The 21,905-nt window shown below is 45.2% G+C and overlaps 1 protein-coding gene across 1 annotated transcript; it reads right to left on the bottom strand.

The window, feature by feature from the left end:
- Nucleotides 1-426: 426 nt before the first annotated feature.
- LOC8029359 (catechol O-methyltransferase domain-containing protein 1) lies at nucleotides 427-20,997 on the bottom strand. The gene is made up of 6 exons (XM_029971594.4): nucleotides 20,901-20,997; nucleotides 14,797-14,902; nucleotides 14,052-14,170; nucleotides 6,547-6,601; nucleotides 721-854; nucleotides 427-655 (listed from the first exon to the last, which is right to left on the bottom strand). Exons 2-6 carry the CDS (start codon nucleotides 14,873-14,875, stop codon nucleotides 497-499), a joined length of 546 nt encoding a protein of 181 aa, XP_029827454.4. The 5' UTR covers nucleotides 14,876-14,902; nucleotides 20,901-20,997; the 3' UTR covers nucleotides 427-496.
- Nucleotides 20,998-21,905: the final 908 nt, after the last annotated feature.

The raw sequence follows: 21,905 nt of genomic DNA, 5'->3' as shown, positions 1-21,905 counted from the left end.
TGTTAAGTTCTGTTTAAGAAAACGTAAATTCGACATAGTAAATATAAATTATATAATATAGTATATTATATATTATAATAGTGTAGAATTTAGCCTAACAAATACAGCCATGAAAAAAATGGCCGTAGTATTCGTGTTAAAACCGACTACTAATCTGTTTGTGTAAACTCTTCAATCCTGAAATCATTTATTTTGCCTCGTAATGTTCCGCCTCAAAACAGCCCCTTTAGAAATTAAACTCTACGAACTCTTGCCGTCCAAGTGCAGGTTGCAGTCAAATCAAGTAAATGCGATTAATCTAACAATCCTGCCACCAGATATGCATGCCTATGCGGGATGAGGTAGGCCAAAAATGTTTCCTGGAGTGATGATATCCTAAACCTCCTCCAGTTTATTTCTTTTGGAAAAAGAAAATCTTCAACGGTGCTCTGCTACATATTGTAAGAGCCTTACGTTACGTAACCTGAAGACTTAAATCTCTCTTAAAGTGCAAGTGCTATTTCTTGAGGGCAAACGTGACGCCATCAGCAACGGTGAGCATGGACAGATGAATCCGATCATCTGTGTGCAATTTTTCGTTCAATATTTTCAGAGCCAAGGTCTCTGGGGCAGTGTCGAGTTCAGAGGGCTTGTAAACAGATCCCCTCCATAATACCTGTAACAAAAAATAATGATTGTAAAAATTATTGATTGGATCCCTCTAGAGCTGATCTTACTCACGTTGTCAAGGGCAATTATGCCATTCCTTCTGACGAGCTGGAGACACTTTTCGTAATAGTCATCGTAATTGTCTTTGTCCGCGTCAATAAAAGCAAAATCAAACGTCCCAGCCTGACCCTCCGCTATTAATTCACCTGAAATAAAGAATTTTAAGAAATGCGATTCAGGAATTTCCTCACGACTGTAGAGACAATGGTACCAATTCAATGTCCGCGCAGGCAGAAAAAAAAAATCCGAGTATCCGAAGAAAAAAAACGAGTATCTTCTTCATGTCCGAACGTACACTCTAAAATATCTCGAGCGTCTACTCTAACGGCCATGAAGGTGGGAACCTTGTGTATGCAACATGACGCCACCAGGGGTGAGGCCAGAAGTGTGGAGGGACACGGCCCGAACGGTGACGAAAGCCGCAGCTTTTTTTGGTCACCCTCGGCTACTCCCGAGTGCTCCCGAGGGTGACCAATCGCTGCGATCGATGCGTAGGTCGCATTAATTAGCTGACTCGAAAGGCTTGCGGGAAAGGAGGTTCTCCAGGTTTTTTGGATATGATATCACTCGTCGTACTTTAGGTCTCCGTATAAACTTACTAAACGAGAACTCAACCAAAATCTCCCTCATACACACATATGCACATACTCAATCAGCTTATGTAAACGCATTATGGCTTGATATCTTATTAGTCATTAGGAAGCTCGTAATTATATGCTATTCACACATTTGAGTGCTTGAAAACAAGCTTTGTCCGGGGTGGTGTCTGCGAGATAACTGTAAAGTTACGAAAGAGCGTCACGAAAACAACTGTTGAGCGGCCGCCAATTTTGGCGGAAGAGGCGTTACCCGTTAAATCAACGGACCACCCGTAGCTCAGACAGCCTCATGACACATAGCGCAGCTCAATACACACTGTACATTTAATGGTTTCCCAGATTAGGCATGGGAGTAAAATATATTTTTGTTTTTATATTAGCGTTGCACGATATCCTAAATGACAATATTCATAGACAATACATGTTTTCCGTAGTGCTTGGTGGCCGCGGCTGGTGTCTCTCTATTGCATGAATGATTCAGCTGTAGTAGGGAGATGGACTTTTCTACACATATTATTACATACAGTAATTTACCATATTTCGCCAGAGATATATACAATTCTAGAATTTATGAGGTAAGCGGTCCTTATTCTAATGGTTCTCATAAGTAACTACTTTTTTCTCAAATCCATTGCTCTGTAAGTCACCACGCTTTAACATTCAGTTGTTCGTTTACAGCACCATAGAATTAGGCTCTACATACGCGCAGCAAAGTTAGCTAGATTGAGAAAAAGGAGAGCTACGAGGCGTTGTTGCTAGACGTAAGTACCGCTGAAGCTGAAAATTTAAAAATGTCGATTGATTTTGAATGTTAGAATCAGTTGAGTTGTACAAACTAAGCAACTGGTATTTCAATATCACCAAATAAAGTTTCTATGACCCTCTAACAAAGTAACAAATACATTAATTATCTGCTATATTTGTAAAACCCTTTCTTCGCTGTAGCTCAGCACAAATGAGCTGCAATGACCGAAAGAAACAATATGAGTACCTTTTTAGAACCCTCACAAAAACCTGTGGGTGTAAAGACGGGAGTTTAGTTTTACCAGTTCTTCACTAGAAGCGATAAAACGAAACGGTAGCCATGGCTGAGGCTTCCGACAATAAAAAAAAAAAACTAATTTTAGTAGGCTTTCGTGACACCAGAGCTCCCCAAGCATTTTGTGAATCGGACATCTCTTGGGATGGCGACGCGTGGTCATCGCAAAAAAGTAAGCTGGCTTTCGTTGATTTCTGTGCTGATGTTTATTATTTCCGGATAACGACGTGATATTTGTGAATACTCAGTGCGTAGGCATACCAAATAATATATTTGCAAGTGATATGCGGGTTTGATATCCGGCATTTAATTCACACAGACACTTTTTTGTGTGTTAGGTCAAAAGTCTCAGAATTTGCGTGCCTCTTTGAGGATATTGTGATGTATCACACACGAATAATTTAGTTTATTTTTTAAATGTACAAAGTGTATACTAAGCGCGTTTAACTTGTATTAACCTTGTAATTATTCGGCTGTTCATGTGCATTTACACGACAAGTCGACCCGAGAATAACGATGACAGATTTTAGAGAGCTCTGACATCAAGGACGCGTCAGCAGACCAATAGAGCACTGAGGCACGACTTGAAAGCCGAAACCTATGATCGCCGTGCCTTCTCCCGCGCTTCTGATGCACGACCGAAGCCAGACAACTTTGATGAACCAAGTGGTTCGAACACAAATGCTCAAGCCCCGTCCTAGGAGTTACAGAGGAGTTTTATTTTTTTTTTTTTTGAAGGCACAAATCTTTTCGTTCTAATCCAGAAGAAATTCCCATAAATCAAAAATATCTCGATCATTTGCGTCGTGTACCACTTGAACATTTAAAAATGTGTTACCCTGACAGCTTCTTTGAGCTGGCGGCTGAGGACTTCAACAAGTACTACTTAGCCAAAATCGGGAAGTCGATTGAGATCACAGTTGAGAGAATGAAGATATTGCACGGCATGCATGCTGTGGTTGGCTGCATCAAGCACCCCAGAGTCAGCACATACTGGGAGAGAGCAGTCGAGCTTCACTTCGCTTCAGAGTACTGTCTCGTGATGAACTTTGCACACTTTGTTCTAGTCTACACTTCGTCAACACAGAAGTAATTCCCACTCATCGATGCCGTGCGAAAGCGACGCTTAAACTAGGAAGTGCACTAGTTAATGCCTAATGAATTAAAATATTTTCTGCTCCTTCACGGAGTATACTCCGTGGAGGAGCCGAAAATATTTTCATTCATTCGAAGATGCTGAATGAAGCAATACGTTAAAGGGAAGCCACGGCTTGTAAGACTAAAATAAAATAAAAAAAATACTTGGCAATTACTAGATAAAAAGGGCTTGTCGTAGATTTCCAGATTTAACGAGGCAACAAGAAAAACAGATTAGCGGACACTGACATTGGCCTGAGAGGAAGCGTTGCGTTCCGGTTGACGGAAGCTTTTTCTGAGAATTCAGAATTTATTTTTCAGGAACTTTACAAGTATACCGTGGATGAAAGCCTCAGAAGGAAATACCCGGAAGGAACGGTAACCCTCATGCCGAACCGCCTAAGGAGTGTGACGTTTCTCCCCGAAAAAGAGATGAAACAGGGCAAACTTTAAGAACTTTGCCTACAAGAAGACGAAATGGCAGTTGTCAATTGGCGCGATAGCAAGAGCGTGGTAATGGTTTCGACCCGCAGTGGGAGCATTTCTGTTTAGGAAGTAAAGTGCTGCAGGAAGACAGCAAAGCTATACTGCCAGGTATTTGCGTCTTCTGTGTTATCTTACTAAAACCGGCACGTGACTGACGTGAACATGTGTGACTAAAAGAGGGAATGCTACCGCGCAGGGATCAAACTAGAAACGTGAATCCCTTAAAGTAATTTTGCATTTCATGGACGTCACCATCGTCAATGCCTAGATGGAATGCCGAAAGGACAGTTTCTAGAACAATAATTCCACGAAAGATGCGATGGACATCTTCGCATGCCGGAAGTCTTTTGGTGAGGCACTGATCAGCACGCCAATAACAAAGGAGACCCTGAACGAGCTCCAAATGCCAGATGCAATGAAACTGGGAGTTGAGAAGCATCCGGTGTCCGAAAAAGGCCTAGATAACTATGACTTTTGGCCTGCGCTTGATGCCATCCCTAATGTTCTACTTTATTGTAGAGAGGGATGCGACAGCCGCATACGTCGCGAAAAGTGCAACAACTAGAGGGTGAAACAAGGAGACGCCAGGCTGTTTAATTCGACCGGAAGATTCGGTTTCTTAACCTATCGCGCTACGACTTTGTGCAGCGTTGCCCACAGATGGTGCATTCTTTTTGTAAAATTTGCAAAGAGCGAACTCACCTGAAGAAAAAGTAAACAAAAAGAAAGGCTTAGCTCCTATGGAAACGCAGCGACGCCACCGGTCTGCAAATAACACGGCGCCATATCGCACGGGATACAAGAGATGGCGCAAGCGGTCGCGACGCTAACTGCCGCGAACGAGCAAACGACGCCGAGAGCCGGCCCTTTAGCAGACAAGGTACTGCAGTTCCTTGCTGTTACCTTGTCTGTTTTTTTTTTGTTTTGTTTTTTTGTTTCTGCGGTTGTTGCCGCCAGCGGAACGCGCGCCGCTTTTGAGTCGTAAAGATCGTCTGCTAAAAAGGCCTGCTCTCGGCGCCGGAGGCTCGTTCGTTGGCGGTGTTTGTTGCGCCATCTCTTGTGTCCCGTGCGAAACGGTGCCGTGTTGTTTGAAGACCGGTGGCGTCGCTGCGTATCCATAAGAGCTAAGCCTTTTTCTTTCTTTACTTTTTCCTCAGATAAGTTCACTCTTTGCAAATTTTACAAAAAAAAAGAAAATAATGCACCATCTGTGGGCAACGCTGCACAAAATCGTAGCGCGATAGGTTAAGAAAACGAATTTTCCGGTCGACTTAAAGAGCCTGGCGTCTCCTTGTTTCCCCTTGTATATGTACCTGCCAAAAACAAACAATCCTTTCAAGATGATCCACACAAATTAAGAAGCTAAACGTATTCGTTTGAGCTGGCACAATCCCGGATGTTTCTGTTTGTTCACTAAAAAAATCTGTTAATTTTATCGACATTTTGCTTTATTGAGACCTCACCCACACATACGCGTAAGTTCAAATTGAAAAAAAAAACTGCTGTCAAAAATTTGCCAAAATTTACAATTTTGAAATCAGAAGGAGAGCAGAAGTGAAGCTATTAAACTTGTTTGTACTTCAAATTTAAAGTTTTGTTACAGACCTGTAGGGATAATAATCTCTGTCGTGTTGATTTAACCCTCATAAAAATCGTGATGTGCAGAAGAAAAGTTTGCTGGTTAATTTTTGCGCAATTTTTGATTACTTTGACATGCTACGCCATCTGACGAGAACGCTCTTAGTTTTCGTTATGGCCATATGACCACTTTCGCCTGGCAATGGGAGTAAGGCGCTACGCGTGCGGGAGCCACGCTGCATCGGTGGTACCAACGATTGCATTGGTAATGAAATTTATAGAAGTACCAAATCAACCAAATTCATTAAATTTAGCGGTAGTGACTTCACCCGTGCAATCTAGTAGATCATTGCTCGTGTGGCATTTGTATTAATGTTGGTCATAGTACTTTTGTAATACTTTTAATAACGCGTGCTCGAAACGCTTTTTTAAAATGTTATTACTCTATTCTTTTCCCAACGCTGAAAAGTGCCAAGTCCTTCGCTATATCGTACCCCACTATAAAACTCTCATCTATATAATCTATGACAACCTACTATCCGCATATTCATGCAGTTACTCTTCGTTTCAACTTTCCGGCCCAAGGGCGATTGATCGGTTCTTTCAAATGTATACAATCTCTAATCTCCTTGTTCGCCCTTGATGCCATTCGCCGCCATGTGATTGCCAGTGAACAATAAAGTGAGCAATAATGCTTACCATTTGTTTTTTAATTGCTGGCGCGACGCACACCAAATATATTTATACGCCGAGAGCTTTGTTTCAATATTAATATCATGTTTTTAAATAGAAACATACTACTACGGATCAATAAACTAACACAAAATACGAACTGTGTTGCTAATACAGAACCTCCGTTTCATTAATGAGCACAAACAATTTTTTTAGCAGTAGCGGGACCTCATAAGTTGTCTCAAATTGAGATCCCGGAACAATGTTTTTTTTTTGTATTTGTATTTTAAAGATAAATAATACAGAAAAAAGGGCAATCCAGCTTACTGAGCTTGTCTTTCGCAGGACCAATTCGTGTTTCAATCTTCTTATCCACACCAGCCTAGATAAAGAGCGCCAATTAAACACGGTAAATCTAATGCAGAATACGTTCGTTTGTATTTATTTCACAAGCGGAAAGTGTGCGTGACGTTTATTTTGTAAAAAAAAAGTATGTATCACGACATCCACGTTGATGAATATTTTTTTGCCAAGAATACAAGCTGATTTTAGCTACTCTATGAGCTTTCCGGTAGAAAGTTATTTCCCTTCGCAAAGCGTAAACTGTATACGCCTCGCAAGTGGGCTCATTTTCGTCTTCTGCGCATGAGAAAGGAAGTAGCGGTGATGTCAGAACGCCGAGCCCTGATTGGCTGATCGCGACCCCCTCTCTCAGCGTCGTCTGCTCCTTTGCAACGTCGTCTGCTCGCAACCTCGTCTGCGTCTGTCTTACCTTTTCTGCGACTTTCGGAAGTGCAGGTCTTTACGAGCGAGCTCGACTTCGGTACATTGTTTTTGTCTAACAACTAGCAGACGCGCATCAAGGAGGGAAGTCAAATGACTCACCGGCGAGGTGCCCCGAAGCGTCGAGGTTTGTTTGCTAAGAACCGAGAGGTGAGCGTGTTAGTGTCCGCAAGTTCCCTTCCAAATACTTTTTCGCTCCTTTCGTGTGCGGCGAGACCTCTCATTCTTTAACGGCGTCGGCGGGTTGGCGCAGTTAACGTCGTCTGCTTTACGTCTGCTAGTCAAAACGATGGCTGCTTTACCTTTCCCGCGTCTGCGGGAGATTCACCGCTTTTTCACCGGCGAGATTCACCGTTGCCTCGGGAAACAAGGAGATAACAAGAGGAAGAAATTGACCTCTTAATCTAAAACTGAGGTCAGCGATCAAAGTATAATACGGGAAGGGTTCACAAGGGTCGCGCGGGCAAATTCCATTCAGCACACCAGCCGGTTGTGTGCAGACGGTCGCCGAGTCGCGGAGTGCCTGCTAGGCCTAACTGCCGTGCTCGCTTGGTCGCGTTCGGTGGAATCGTGGCTGTTGGAGCTCTTCCCGGGTGTTTGTGGATCCTGCGTTCTTGTTCGTCGTGGTCTGTTTCGAGTACTTTTTACTTTTTTCTTGCTGCTTGAAGTCGGAACGCGTAAGAAGCGCACGTAGAAAAATAAACGTCCGTTGGTCGTCGCGACAGCGACGCTGTCGGCCATGCTCATATGATCGTAAGAAGTGCGTAAGACAGCTTCTGAGCTGTCGTAGGATTTCGTCGTAACTTGCGCAAAACTTGGGAAAATTTCGTTTCGTGAATACGGATTTGTTGGTAAGTTATGTCTTACGCACATTTTTGGCGTAGGATCGTCGCCTGCACTTCCAAAAGTCGCAAGAAAGGTAAGCCAGACGCAGACGACGTTGCGAGCAGACGACGTGGTAAAGGAGCAGACGACGCTCAGATAGGGGAGCCCGCGATTAGCCAATCAGGGCTCGGCGTACTGACGTCACCGCTACCCCCTGCGCAAGAAGCAGACGAACTTGCCCTCCGCATATATATATACATATATATAATCTGCTGTTATCTTTTGTTTCCTTTTTATTTTTGGGCACAAGTTCGCCCTTATTAAACTGAAACGTTTAATAAGGGCGAACTTGTGGCCAAAAATAAAAAGGAAACAAAAGATAACAGCAGAGCGTCGCGAGTGTCGAAGTCGGCGAGAGAGCAGAGTCGAACGCTGGGGCGAAAAACTGAGTCGACAAAGTCGCTGGCGGCCTCTTATCTAGAGTGAGTCACTATCTCGAAGTTTCGGCGGAGAAGGTTCGAGCGTAGCGCGCTCGGGGCGAGAATGAACATGCACATTTTAGAAAAAACAAGAGCAGGGATAAACGATAGAAGTTATGTCAGCAGTAAGAATAAACGAGAACCTTCTACAAGTCCGTAATTTAGCGCGCGGCATTATCCCCCCCTTTAAGAGCGCATCGTCCCGATGCAGCACAAAGCGAAAAACAAATCCACAACTAAAGGACACTATAATCGCGAGCCATAGTTCACAGTTCACCAGTTCACCAGTTCACTGTTCACCGTTCACAGTTCACTGTTCACCGTTCACAGTTCACAGTTCACACGTCGACGACGGTAGAAAGTGTTATCGTTCGTAATAGGGCTTCAGCCGGCCGACGTGCACCACCTCGGGTCGTGGCTGACGCCTTGTTGATGGTCGTGTTCCGTCGGAAAGAACTTCGTAGTTCAGATCTCCGAGACGTCGGATGATCTTGTAAGGCCCAAAGTAGCGCTTCAGGAGTTTCTCGCTGAGACCACGGCAGCGGATAGGTGTCCACACCCATACCCTGTCTCCGGACAGGAAGTGGACGGCGTGGCGACGAAGATTGTGCTGGCGAGCGTCGACACGCTGTTGATCGTGGATTCAAAGGCGGGCTAGTTGGCGTGCTTCTTCTGCTCTCTGACTGACCACATGGGCATCGTCGCATCCGTCATTCACAGGCTCATGGGGCAGCATCGCGTCTAGCATGGTCGTCACTTTTCTTCCATGCACCAGCTCGAATGGCGTAAATCCGGTTGTTTCTTGAGCTGCGGTGTTGTAGGCGAACGTGATGTATGCTAATACTTCGTCCCACGTCTTGTGCTCTACTTCGACGTACATAGAGATCATGTCGGCGATCGTCTTGTTGAGCCGCTCCACTAGCCCGTTGGTCTGTGGATGGAACGCCGTGGTCCGACGATGGCTGGTGTGGCTGAGCCGAAGGATCTCTTGCGTGAGCTGGGCCAGGAACGATGACCCTCGGTCGGTTATCAAGACTTCGGGGGCGCCATGTCGAAGCAGAATAGACTCGACGAAAAAAACTTCGCGACTTCCACCGCTGTTCCCGACGGAAGGGCTTTCGTCTCCGCGTACCGGGTAAGGTAATCCGTGGCAACGATTATCCAGCGGTTCCCCGTCGTCGATGGTGGGAAGGGCCCAAGCAAATTCATTCCAATTTGTTGGAAAGGCGTACTAGGGGTCAATATCGGTTGCAGGAATCCCGCAGGTCTCGTCGGAGGTTTCTTACGCCGTTGGCACTCGTGACATGACCGCGTGTACAGATGAACACTCTTCGGGAGTTTTGGCCAGTAATACTTGTCACGAATCCGGGCAATGGTCCTGCTGTAGCCAAGATGTCCGGCCGTTGGGTCGTCGTGGCACGCTTGAAAAATTTCTTCTCGGAGGCTAATAGGAACAACCAGAAGCCAGGGAGTTTGGCTGATTCCGAAATTCTTTCTGAAGAGCACACCTCGCTGCAGGACAAAGCTCGGTAGGTACCGAGAAAAGACCCGTGAGACAGAACCTCCTCGACCTTCGAGGTGGTCGATCACAGAGCGAAGTTCCGTGTCGTCGCGTTGCAGTGCCCTCATATCGGTAGCGTTAACTGCGCCCACAAAACGGGCGTCGTCATCATCGTCGGCGCCGCAGGTAGGAGGTTCGACTGGAGCCCTAGACGAACAGTCAGCATCATTATGCTTGCGGCCGGATTTATGCACAATGGATACGTCGAATTCTTGCAGCCGGAGACTCCAGCGAGCGAGGCGTCCTGACGGGTCCTTGAGGTTGGCGAGCCAACAGAGCGCGTGGTGGTCCGTGACAACGCGGAATGGGATCCCGTACAGGTACGGTCGGAACTTGGTTAACGCCCAGATGACAGCGAGACATTCCTTGTCGGTCGTTGAGTAATTTTTTTCTCCCTTGGATAGCGCCCGGCTTGCGTAAGCGATCACCCTCTCTGTTCCGTCTTGTCTTTGGACGAGTACCGCGCCGAGTCCGGCGTTGCTGGCGTCCGTGTGAACTTCCGTGTCCGCTGCTTGATCGAAGTGTCCCAGGATAGGGGGCGACTGGAGTCTTTCCTTCAGTTCGTCGAACGCTTGTTCTTGCTCCTTCCCCCACTGAAAGTTCACGTCGTCCTTCGTCAGTTGCGTGAGTGGTGCAAAAATCTTGGCGAAATCGCGAACGAAACGCCTGTAGTAAGCGCACAGTCCAAGAAATCTTCTTACGGCTTTCTTGTCTGATGGCTTCGGAATGCGGCGACAGCGGATGCCTTTGCCGGGTCGGGGCTCAAACCCTCAGCACTCTCGACATGGCGCAAATATTTAAGCTCGCCGTAAGCGAACTGACATTTCGACGGCTTGAGCGTCAGTCCAGCATTCTAGATAGCTTGTAGCACGGCTCGCAGACGTCTCAGGTGCTCGTTGAAGTCGCTTGCGAATACCACGACGTCATCGAGGTAGGCGAGACAGCTTTGCCATTTCAAGCCTGCGAGGACGGTATCCATTACGCGCTGGAAGGTCGCCGGTGCTGTGCACAGTCCAAACGGCATCACTTTAAATTCGTACAGTCCATCCGACGTGACGAAGGCAGTCGGATCACGATCCCGTTCGTCGACATCGATCTGCCAGTACCCACTCTTCAGGTCCATCGACGAAAAGTATCGGGCGTGGCGCAGCCGGTCCAGAGTGTCGTCGATGCGGGGCAGCGGGTAGACGTTCTTTTTCGTCATGGCGTTCAGTCGATGATAGTCCCCGCAGAACCGAAGAGTCCCGTCCTTCTTTTTCACCAGGACCACCGGTGAAGCCCACGGACTGTTTGAGGGCTGGATGATGTCGTCGTCAAGAATCTCTTCAACTTGCTTCTGGATGACTTCTCTCTCTTTCACCGAAACACGGTACGGCGATCGATGAACGGGAAGTGCGTCGTCATCAATAATAATTCGATGTTTCGCAACCGTCGTTTGGCGTACACATGAGGACGTGGAGAAGCACTCTTTGAACTCGGCGAGAAGATCACTGAGTTGTCGCCGTTGTGGGGTAGGCAAGGTTGGATTGATGTCGAACTGCGAAGGTGGCGTTGTCTCGTGTGGCCACGAGGAGAGGTCTTCTGATACTCCGGCGATAGCGGCTGAGTCGGGGAGTTCCTCGTCGTGACCCACGGCGGTGCCTTTCGTATGGTGCTGAGCCTCCTGTCGGAAGTTCGTTACGAGTGCAATAGTGCGTCCGCATTGGAACTCCGCGATGCCTCTTGCGACGCCGATCTTTCTTGCTAATAGCAGTTCGACGCTACCTTCCAGCAAAGCTTCTCCGCAGATGCCTTTTTCGGTCGCGACAGGCACAAGTACACTCGAGCGTTGTGGCAAGTCTAAGTGGTCGGAGAGTACACGCACTGTAGCTGACGTGGCTGTCGTAGTTTTGTCATTTTCGGGCAGTACGACAGGTTTCCGCAGCCTCAACTCGTTGGCTTCCAGGACGATAATGGCGCCGTATTCGCACAAGAAGTCCATTCCGAGTATAAAGTCTATCGCACAGTCTCGTAGAACGACGAACTTTACCGGACACGTCTCGCCGTGAATCTCGACGCGAGCAGTGCATCTTCCGACTGGCGTGATAAGATGTCTTCCGGTAGTTCCTATCTGTGGGCCATACCACGGCGTCGTCACTTTCCGAAGGCGTTGGGAGAGCCTCCCACTCAGGACGGGGTAGTCTGCTCCGGTGTCGACGAGAGCCGACGCGTCATGGCCGTCGATAACGATGCTTAGATTATTCTTTACCGTTGCAGAAGCGTCGTTTTGGCGTCGGTCGTCTTCGGCAACTCCACCTCCAGGGGTTGCCGAGCCTAGTTTCCCCGGCGAGGAGCAAAGGGTGCCAGGCTTTCACGTCGGGTTCGGTTCATCGGCGAAGCTGGACGTCGTGGCGACGGCGACCGGGACTCTCGGCGGTGCCCAGGCTTGGGGGACTGTGGTCGTCGCAGGTACTCTTTAATCTCCCGAGGGCGTTCACCCTTACGGGGGCGCGGGTCGTTTGGGTGGAACCCGCGCAGCCCGAGTCGTCGGTACGGGCATCGGCGGTAGGTGTGGTCTGCTTCCCCGCAGTGGAAGCGCAGAGGGCGTCGGTCGGGCGTTCGCCACACGTCGGTCTTCCGGGGTCCGTGAGGCGCCTGGCAGGCGTACTGGACCTGGTCGTCGTGGCGTCGGTCGTGCGGCGGCGGAGGAGACAGACGTCGGGGCGGCACGACATAGGCGCGAGGAGGAGGCGGTGGCCGTCGTGCCACTGCGGCGTAAGTTAGCGTCGGTTCTTCGGGGAGTGCTACGCTTCTGGGAGCCTCTGGCTGAATGGCTCTCTGCACCTCTTCCCGCACGACCTCGGCGATGGAGAGCGAAGCGGGTCGGTTAGCGGCGGGTAGCAGCTTCCGGAGCTCCTCCCGGACGACGTCGCGGACGATTTCTCGAAGGCCGTCAACACTGGTGGTGTTCAGGCAATATGCGGCGGTTGGAGCAGCAGGCACGCCGGCGAGTCGATGGTAACGGATTGCTCGAGCCGACAGCGCTTGCTCGATATTAGTGGCTTCAGCCACAAACCGTCGACGGTTGTCGGGGGATTGCGGACAAGGCCCCCGAAAATTTCAGCCTTCACGCCACGCATAAGGACGCGAAGCTTCTTCTCTTCGGCTGCCTCCGGATCGGCTCGGGCGCATAGGCGCATGACATCTTCTACGAAGCTTGTCACGCTTTCTTTGGGGCCCTGCACCCTTGTTTGACAAAGGTCCTCCGCTCGCTGCCGACGGTGGTGGTTGAGGAACGTTCGCTTCAACTCGGCGGCGCAGGACTCCCACGTAGTGAAGGACGCTTCGTGGTTTTCAAACCAATGCCTCGCTGTCCCTTCGAGTGCGAAGTAGAGATTGTGGAGGCATTGCTCAGTCGTCCATCCGTTGTAGTGGGCTACACGTTCAAAGTGTTGCAGCCAGTCTTCAATGTCCTCGTGGACGTCTCCGTGGAAAGGCGTTGGAGTCCTGGGTGCGACCGGCAGGTACACGACAGCAGAAGCGGCCGGGGTCTGCGCCTGGTTGGCCATCGTCGTCTTCGGCTTGGTCGTAGGTGGCAGACGTCCGTGTTCCGGGAGTAGACCTTTGATGCGGCGACTTAATCGGGTCTCGATCTGGTCTTCGTCGGGTCCTACGGAGCTTGGGTTCCGACTTGTACTACGGGAACGTGGAGGGGTGCGCTGCACGGACATGCAGTACCCCGCACCTCCACCAAAATGTCGCGAATGAACAGGCGAGGAAACAGAATAACTGGCGAAACTGAAACGTTTAATAAGGGCGAACTTGTGCCCAAAAATAAAAAAAAGGAAACAAAATATAACAACAGAGCGTCGCGGGCGTCGAAGTCGGCGAGAGAGCAGAGTCGAACGCTGGGGCGAAAAACTGACTCGACAAAGTCGCTGGCGGCCTCATATCTAGAGTGAGTCACTATCTCAAAGATTCGGCGGAGAAGGTTCGAGACGTAGCGCGCTCGGGGCGAGAATGAACATGCACTTTGTAGAAAAACAAGAGCAGGGATAAACTATGGAAGTTATGTCGGCAGTAAGAATAAACGAGAACATTCTAGAAGTCCGTGACCTTGCGGGTGGCAATATATACATTCAAATTCGGCATCAATATTTCAAAAACCCATGTTGGATACATGATTAATAACTAGTGATGTGTACCTGCTTCCAGAAAGGTCGACCCAGATCCACAAGACATTCAAACATGTCTAGCGTGATCACCCTTCCATCAGGAGGCATCGCCAGTGCAGCAGCAAGGGCGCTGCATCCGGTGTAAGTACCTGAAAATGCGTGGTTTTTTGTAACTACGGTGACATTTTTACCATGATGTATTTAACCCAAGACTGGGCCAAAGAAGGAAAACATTTTGGCAGTGATGGCCTCGGGTTAATTACATCATAGCAAAAGTCCGCCAATAATAATATAATTGGGTTGTGGGGATATTTATACAGGGTGTAGTTGGTCAGCCATTAAAGTTGCGAAGAGTCACACGCTGTAGATGAGCAATTTAGCCAGTGCAGTACAACCGCTAGCCTGGGGTCTTTAACGTGCACCACGCAGTAGTGATACACGACCGCACGCCGGTACGATGCTCATCCAGATCGAAACGGGCAGGGGTGGGGCTCGAACCCAGGATCCCTGGGTTCTGCAGCGCGAGATTTCGCTCCACGCGCGTCGAGCTGGGTGTGCGCTTTAACCCACTCGGCCACCGATCCCCCCAAAAGTCCACCAGCTCGCCAGCGCACTGAGTGTATTTTAATGTCCTTTTACTTTTACATAAATAAATAAAGCTTAAAGAAGAATTCAAGCATGAGCGTCGTAGTTTAGTGTTAACGTTTGGCTATCTCTGGATTCTTTACCAGTCCGGAGTCTGTAAATCGTTCATAACCCACAATATTTTACTTACCAACCTCCAGATATTTTTTCGCGTTTATTGCCCTTAGAAGAAGTTGGAAATGCTGGAGCACACAGCTGTCTCCAATCATGACACCGTATGGATGCCTTTGGGTTAGCTGTAAAAAACAGTTGTAAAGACATCATTCTCTACAATCATCTTCCACAACTTAAGTGCACCATGTGAATTTTGAATATTACTTTCAACTGTAAAGAAATGCCTACACTTCACTGTAAAAGGTTGTTATTTTAGATGTGATGTTTGTCCTTGCCCTATTTTAACAATACCCAACTTTTGAACTGTTCATCTTTTCTGTGCACATTGGTGTCATCTATTTTTGTATTGAAAATTCCCATTCATTGTCAGTTATCGGCCATCTTTGTGTTTTACCGGAAAGTAAACGCTCATTTGTTTTTAGAGAGTGTGTGACGCGTCTTTTCTGCTATTACGGGAGTTGGCGCTAGTGTGCTGCTGACAGGTTGATTTAACATTACTTAAAACTTTTCGTACTTAATACAACGACGATTACTTCCTTCACCTCCAGTGTGTAAATTATTTTATTTTTATATCTTCTAGGCTGCCTCTGGTTCTTTTTTCAGTCTCCCGAGATTCCAGACGGCGTTTCTACACTTCATGCAAGTAAAACCGCAGTGTTCCGGTGCATTTTAGTAGGTGCGAAGAATTCGCTCAAAAAAAGAAGATGAAAGCCACGATGTTGCTCCATCGGCTCCTAGCGTCTCCTGCTCTCAGACTGTATTAAAGGGGCAATATGGGCGAGGGTGTGCATGACTGACGAAAGAAAAATAGCATGCGGACTATGGTTTATTTTTTTTGTGCACTCATTAGTTTTCGTCTGACTGCTTCAGCTAGTGTTCATCACCCTCTCATCCCCCCTTTTTACATCCATTCACACCCATTAACTTACACTTTTACCTTTTCGTACTGTCAAGTCATCTACACAGAATACACGAGAGTCGCGTATACGACGTATATGCCTTGATTGTCCCTACATACGTAGCAGGCGGCAGTATTAAAAACGTGCCGCTGTTTTTTCGGGTAGATTCTCCTCGGCTGCAGTAGTAGTAACGTATTTAAACAAATAAATTCTGCGCCGTTAGGCATTATGCAGGGGGGGGGGGGGGGCATAAGAAAAACGCATTCAGAATACATTTTTGTATACAATACACTCAAAATGCAATGCAATCGACAATCATTAAGTACTACATTTTCACTCGAGCACACTTCTCTGCAGTGTGTCATAAAAGACGTCATTGTTGATAACAGCTATCTGTCCTTCCGGAAGGGCATTCTACTCCCGGGCGGTTTGAACAAAAAATGAATAACAGAAACAGTCAGTACGATAACGACACTCTGCTGCCATCTTAGAATCATTGCGCCTTGAAGATACATGGGGTTGTTCGAGAATGTAAAGACCCTTTTCAATGGCTGTCTCCTCGTGATATACAGGGTGTTTTTTTTATTCTTACACATTTATTTAAAAAAAAAAACCGTGAAAGCTACAGTAATGCGGTTTGTGCAGGTGGGTTATACGGCCAGGCGGACACAATGTGGGTGGCTAATTGTTGCGATAAGTCGGCTAATTAATTAAAATTTGTTAATTAACTTTTTAATTACTGAAAATAAACATATGGTTTTAATTAGAAACTTGTAGAGCATCATCGAAAATGACTAAATCAACTATTTCTGGAAGGATATAACGCCGGAGCAGCATTTTACGGCGTTCTGTAAAAACACTCCATTTGGACGCGTTTCCAGATTTCGGTTTCTTATCGGAACGCATCACCGCGCCCGCGGTCCCGCTCCCCAGTGGCTGAGACGCGCAATACATGTGCGCCCTACTTCGCTCCATTCTACGAGGGAGGCGAGGGGAGGCTTCGCGCCGCGACCACCGGGGAGCGGGACCGCGGGCGCGGTGATGCGTTCCGATAAGAAACCGAAATCTAGAAACGCGTCCAAATGAAGCGTTTTTACAGAACGCCGTAAAATGCTGTCCCTGCGTTATATCCTTCTGAAAATAGTTGATTTAGTGGTTTTCGATGATGCTCAGCAAGTTTCTAATTGCAACCATAAGTCTATTTCCACTAATTAAAACGTTAATTAACGAATTTTAATTAATTAGCCGACTTATCGCAAAGATTAGCCACCCACATAATGTACGCCTGGCCGTATAACCCACCTGCACAAACCGCATTAGTGTAGCTTTCACGTTTTTTTTTATACAAATGTGTAAGAACAAAAACAAAAGAAACACCCTGTATATTGTGAAAAAAGTTTCACAACAAACACTTTCTGCGAAGTTTAAAAAGGTCCCAACCAAGTCAAGTCTTTATTTTTGTACAACTCGAGTACGGACTATAATCGCCTGTGACAAACCTTAATGCCTGATTTTTAATTTGCTTTATCTTATTCGCGAGGTAACACCGACTCGGATCCCAGATAACGCAGGCATACTCCAAAATTGGTCTAATAAAAAAATATGATGTTCGTCTTAGACTAAGAGTTGTATTCTTAAAATTTTCCCGAATAAAAAATAAGATCTTACTTCCTTTCGCTTCAATACTATTTATGAGGTCCTTCCAATATAGATTATTCAAAACATTAACTCTCAAATACCTGTGTTCATCTGCCTGCTCAATTTTCTAATTATTTATCTTATATGTAGCCGTGCTAACAATAGATCAAGTAAAACACATATTGAGGAAAATTGCATTTAATAACATTACAAAAACACATGTTGATGAAAATTGCATTTAATTACATTATAAAAACACATTTATTTGAATTTTTTTATATTCAAACCAATTTCCTAATGATGGCGCCAGCGTTCTAATATTCCTAAATTATATCGCATCATGCAGACGACTGCGTCATTTTTTATAACTCTGCATTGTACGTAATCGTCCGCAAATCACTAGATATTTTACTGTATACCCTTGCAAATATCGTGAGTAAATAAAAGAAATAACAAGGGTTCCAGTACACTTCCCTGATGCATCCCCGAGGTTACAACTACAGCCGAAGATTCTTGGTCATTTAGTACAACACTTTGTTCTCACCCAGACAAATACTCAGCAACCCACTTTATAATATTTTCATTGATTCATATTAATCTAAGCTTATTCAATACCAAATGATGTGGCATAAACGCTTTACATAAATCAAAGAATATACTTCTGCACGTTTCTTGTTGCCAATGGCAATTGAAAGAGAATGAGTGAATTCAGCTAGCTGAGTTACACACGAATTACCTCGACGGGAACCATGTTGGCAGCCTGGTTATATGTCATGGGATTATCGTCGGGTTTGACGTGCTTTCGGCCAATTAATTGCGGTTGTTGGTTTTTCGCGGCCTGGTTATATGTCTTGGGATTCTCAGTTTGAAAGCGACATCGAATAGAACAGAAAAAACAAACTTTAGCTTTTGATATGACCTATTTTGACGGCGGGTTACAACTCAATTGATACATTAGCGCAGGAGAACACTTTTAGAAAAAAAACAAACAAATAGTACTGATAGGTTTGAGTTAATCACTTCATTATCAGGCAACGCCCATATGAGGGCATTTTATTACAAAAATGATTGTTTTCCACATCCTATTTCGCATCACCATTCAGACGTGCTGTGTGAAATAATTATTTATAATTTCGCTGTTGTGAATAAGACGTAAACTGATTTTGGTAGTGATGCAACCTTCCTTGTTAGAGCGACGCATAACGGTTGTTTTATTTCGCTCCATTAGATGTTTATGTTTTATCCGCACGAAACGTTGTTTTGCCTACCCTGCACAAATTTTCCCAAATCGAGAAAAAGTAAAGAAATAAATGCCTTGATTTTTTTAAAGTGCAAAATATTTCATGTAAAATTATTGTCTTTATTCAAGTGTCCTTTTTACATTTCAAGCCTATAAAGTGTGTATGATTTAAAAAAATATGCTTGAATTTGTTCAAAAAGATACAGGACGATTTTAAGCTAAATCATATTGCTAGACATAGGGTAACATTACATGCTGCTTCAGGTTTAGGGTTGTGACCATTTCGTAGGACGACGCTTTGTTGTACCCTTCGGGGTACCTGAAAGAACACCACTTGCGTCGAGCTAGACATCATAAAAGTAAAAAGATAGGTCCACCCCAACTTTGCCTTTTATCGTTGTCAACAACCTTTTTATTACGTCAACACCTCCTCCTCCTCTTGGATTAAATATTGTTAGAGAATTATTTAGGCTCACAAAATTTATTTTCATTTGTTTTAAAATTGTGTGCTAACTGTGTAGGGTGCTACAAAGAGTTCCAAGAAGCATAATTTCTTCTTTGGACCAATTCTTTTTTCTATGGGAATTTAGGACATTAAAGAGCTAGAAGTATCCAAAGACGAGAAAATCTTGAGCTTCTTTGGCCAGAGTCTGGTGTCTTGGCCATGATTAGCCAAACAAATGCCAGAATTAGACTTCACGTCTGGTTATACAGTCTTCATGTGGCAACTTTGAGACTAAATTGACGTATAAGACCCATATTTAGGCTTCATTGAAGGTTTATCAGTTCATATGTTGAATCCTTGGCTCATGTTTAGCACTATGGAAATCACACGCCCGGCGATAGAAAAGTCACGAAACCGCCTCAGTAACATACTTTGGCACCAACTAACGCCTTGGAGCGAAACCGTAACAGGGCTAAGTTAGGCTATAGAGGATAACCAAACTTGTTCCAATTTAGGCGTTACCCTGGCGTGCTATAAAGAATAGCACCTACATAGCAGAGACACGGCAGACTCCTAGATGAATATTTGGTGTCAGCACCCTATTTTGTATTTCAAGCTAATAATAAATCTCTCTTTACAGGCGTCGAAGCCAGTGAAAAAGGCCCAAAGGTATGTAGTACAAGTAGCCACACAGAAACATCGCTGGTTAGAAGTGATATGTGTTCGCGTCTTTTTCATTTCTCATTCGCTGATTTTTTTTTTTTGTTTTGTTACAACGCAAGCTTAATGAACAAAAAGTTCGAATCACGTTTTGAGGCCAAACATTCAATTGAAATAAAGCAGCAATAAAATATATAATCTATACTTAAACTCTCAAAACTTAGCATCAAAAATTTGCCCGGTACTACAATTATGTTTTTACGTTATTATTTGTCTCATAATCTGGGTCACCGAGTCGCCAAATAAAAAAAGAAAACTTTTTTTTTTTTTTAAAGAAGACGCCGCTGCTGAGAACTAACTTTCCTTTCTGATCGGGTTACGATTCCAAATGAAGAATTTGGTAACATTAGTAACAATTTATAAATCTCTTCAGCTAAGAATATGCATTTCTGTGTCCTTGCAGCAGGCGACCTGCGTTAACTATCCAAGAATTGTCTGTGTGAATAGCGATATTGTACCCCAGGTTCAAGCAGACAATTAATAGAAAGTCCCATTTCGGCAAGAAATAAGCCCAAACCTCAGTCTCTAAATCTCTTTCTCTCTCTCTCTCTCCTTCTTGCTGTCAAAGAGACAGCAAGAAAAATCTCATTTTCTTGCTGTCTCTTTCTCGTAGCAACCACTAAAATCGATTTAACTTTAACCCTGCCTTCTCTAACTCACTAGCCTCAAATCCTTTTAAGCTTCCAAAAAGTTTCTATGACCCGACGTCCACCTAACCCTGATTTCGTCCAAACAAGAAATAACATTGTGTTGCCTGTGGTATTAGAGTAAAACAAACTTATCAGCAAGAAATGCTGTATTTGTTTCTCGTAATTTTTCCCATCTCAGGGTTTAAAAGTGTGTTGGTTTCTTTTTTTTTTCTCTGACAGGTTTGATTCACTTGAATGAACGCCATAGGCACCTAAAATGTCAATCATTGTTTTGACTCATTTACGTTTAGGATGATATAGGCTAAAGAAAAGTTTGCTGGTCTTTTAATTTGGATCCAGGTAACGCCATGTTTTGAAAGTTTTGCTTCCTATCCTCTTTGCTGGGGTCATATTTTGACTGCTTCAGATTTCTGCGTGTCTTCTCGACGTCAAGGGAAAATATTGGGTTTATTTTCTCAATCAAACCCGGTATGTTTTGTTTGAAAAAGCAAATAAAAAGTTGAAGGCGGAAGTTCACTGAATCCTTACGTCAATTAGCGTTGCTTGCGCAGGATGAAGGCGAAGGCTGTTTGCTGCCGCATACTGCTCGGCGTCTTGGTTAGCCAAATGAGCTTTGGGTGGAAGATTGCAGAACATCTGCAGACAGATACAATACAGGCATAAGCAGGAGTCATTAGTTAAATAGTAAATATCGTGTATAGAATTATCTTATTTATTCACTCACAGTACATTTAATCAGATAAAATCGTACTTAATTCGTACGTTTCCTTGTATCCTGACCTATTCAATTTGTTTTGAAACAATACCAAATAAAATTCTTGAAGGCGGATAATGTCTTATTTCACCACACAAAATGAAAAATTAGTAAGAATCCGTGATCTCCCAAAGTTTTTTTACTGGTACTCTAGGCGTTACAGCGAACATAGTCGTGTTACTCCAATGGGGTCCGCGTATATTTCGGGGACCATGAAGGCAATTTTGGGGTCCTCGAAGTCTTAGACTGTCTGTCAAGCCGAGCTCTTAGCATTGTTTTATTCATACGGGAGGTTGTACGAAGCTCCATAGAGCCAACCATCTAAAACCGAGTGAGTAGGGTTGAGAATTTTTTTTGTTTTTTGTTTCCGCGCTTACAAGTTCCTTTGCACGCATTTAGTTTCCCTGATTTACACTTCTAATATTACTATTGTCCAATCCCTCCCCTCCGTCCCGGTGGACGGGAGGGGGCTTCTGCATTACTTTTGTTGATCAGGAAGCGGTCCTCGAAATATCAGTGTTTGAGAATCGCTGGAAAGGTGTGCTAATTCCCTGTAGACTTGGGTAGCTCTTGTATTATTCGGCAGGTCGGCGCTGACGAAATAAAGCGGGATGTTTCTGCTTTCACTGAGCCGTATCACAATGAACTTTGTTTGAAAATAACATTGAAAACATTTCCGCACATCCTGGCTACTATTTTTTATTATTATTATGTTGGAGCATGAGGAGCCTATTTTCAAAAGCTTTCAAATAGTTTTGAAACTAGCTTCCTAATCTTCA

Source organism: Ixodes scapularis, unplaced genomic scaffold (assembly GCF_016920785.2).
Source record: "Ixodes scapularis isolate PalLabHiFi unplaced genomic scaffold, ASM1692078v2 PGA_scaffold2__306_contigs__length_199485367, whole genome shotgun sequence".
Taxonomy (NCBI): Eukaryota; Metazoa; Arthropoda; class Arachnida; order Ixodida; family Ixodidae; genus Ixodes; species Ixodes scapularis.
The sequence above is the reverse complement of the archived record's forward strand: the minus strand, read 5'-3'. Positions and strand labels throughout refer to the sequence as shown.

Coding starts and splice junctions, on each gene's coding strand:
- LOC8029359 (XM_029971594.4), bottom strand. CDS start 14,875: ATGATTGGAGACAGCTGTGTGCTCCAGCATTTCCAACTTCTTCTAAGG. Junction 855..6,546: donor TCCTGCGAAAGACAAGCTCA/GTAAGCTGGATT, acceptor TCTTTATTTCAG/GTGAATTAATAGCGGAGGGT. Junction 656..720: donor GCATAATTGCCCTTGACAAC/GTGAGTAAGATC, acceptor TTTTTGTTACAG/GTATTATGGAGGGGATCTGT.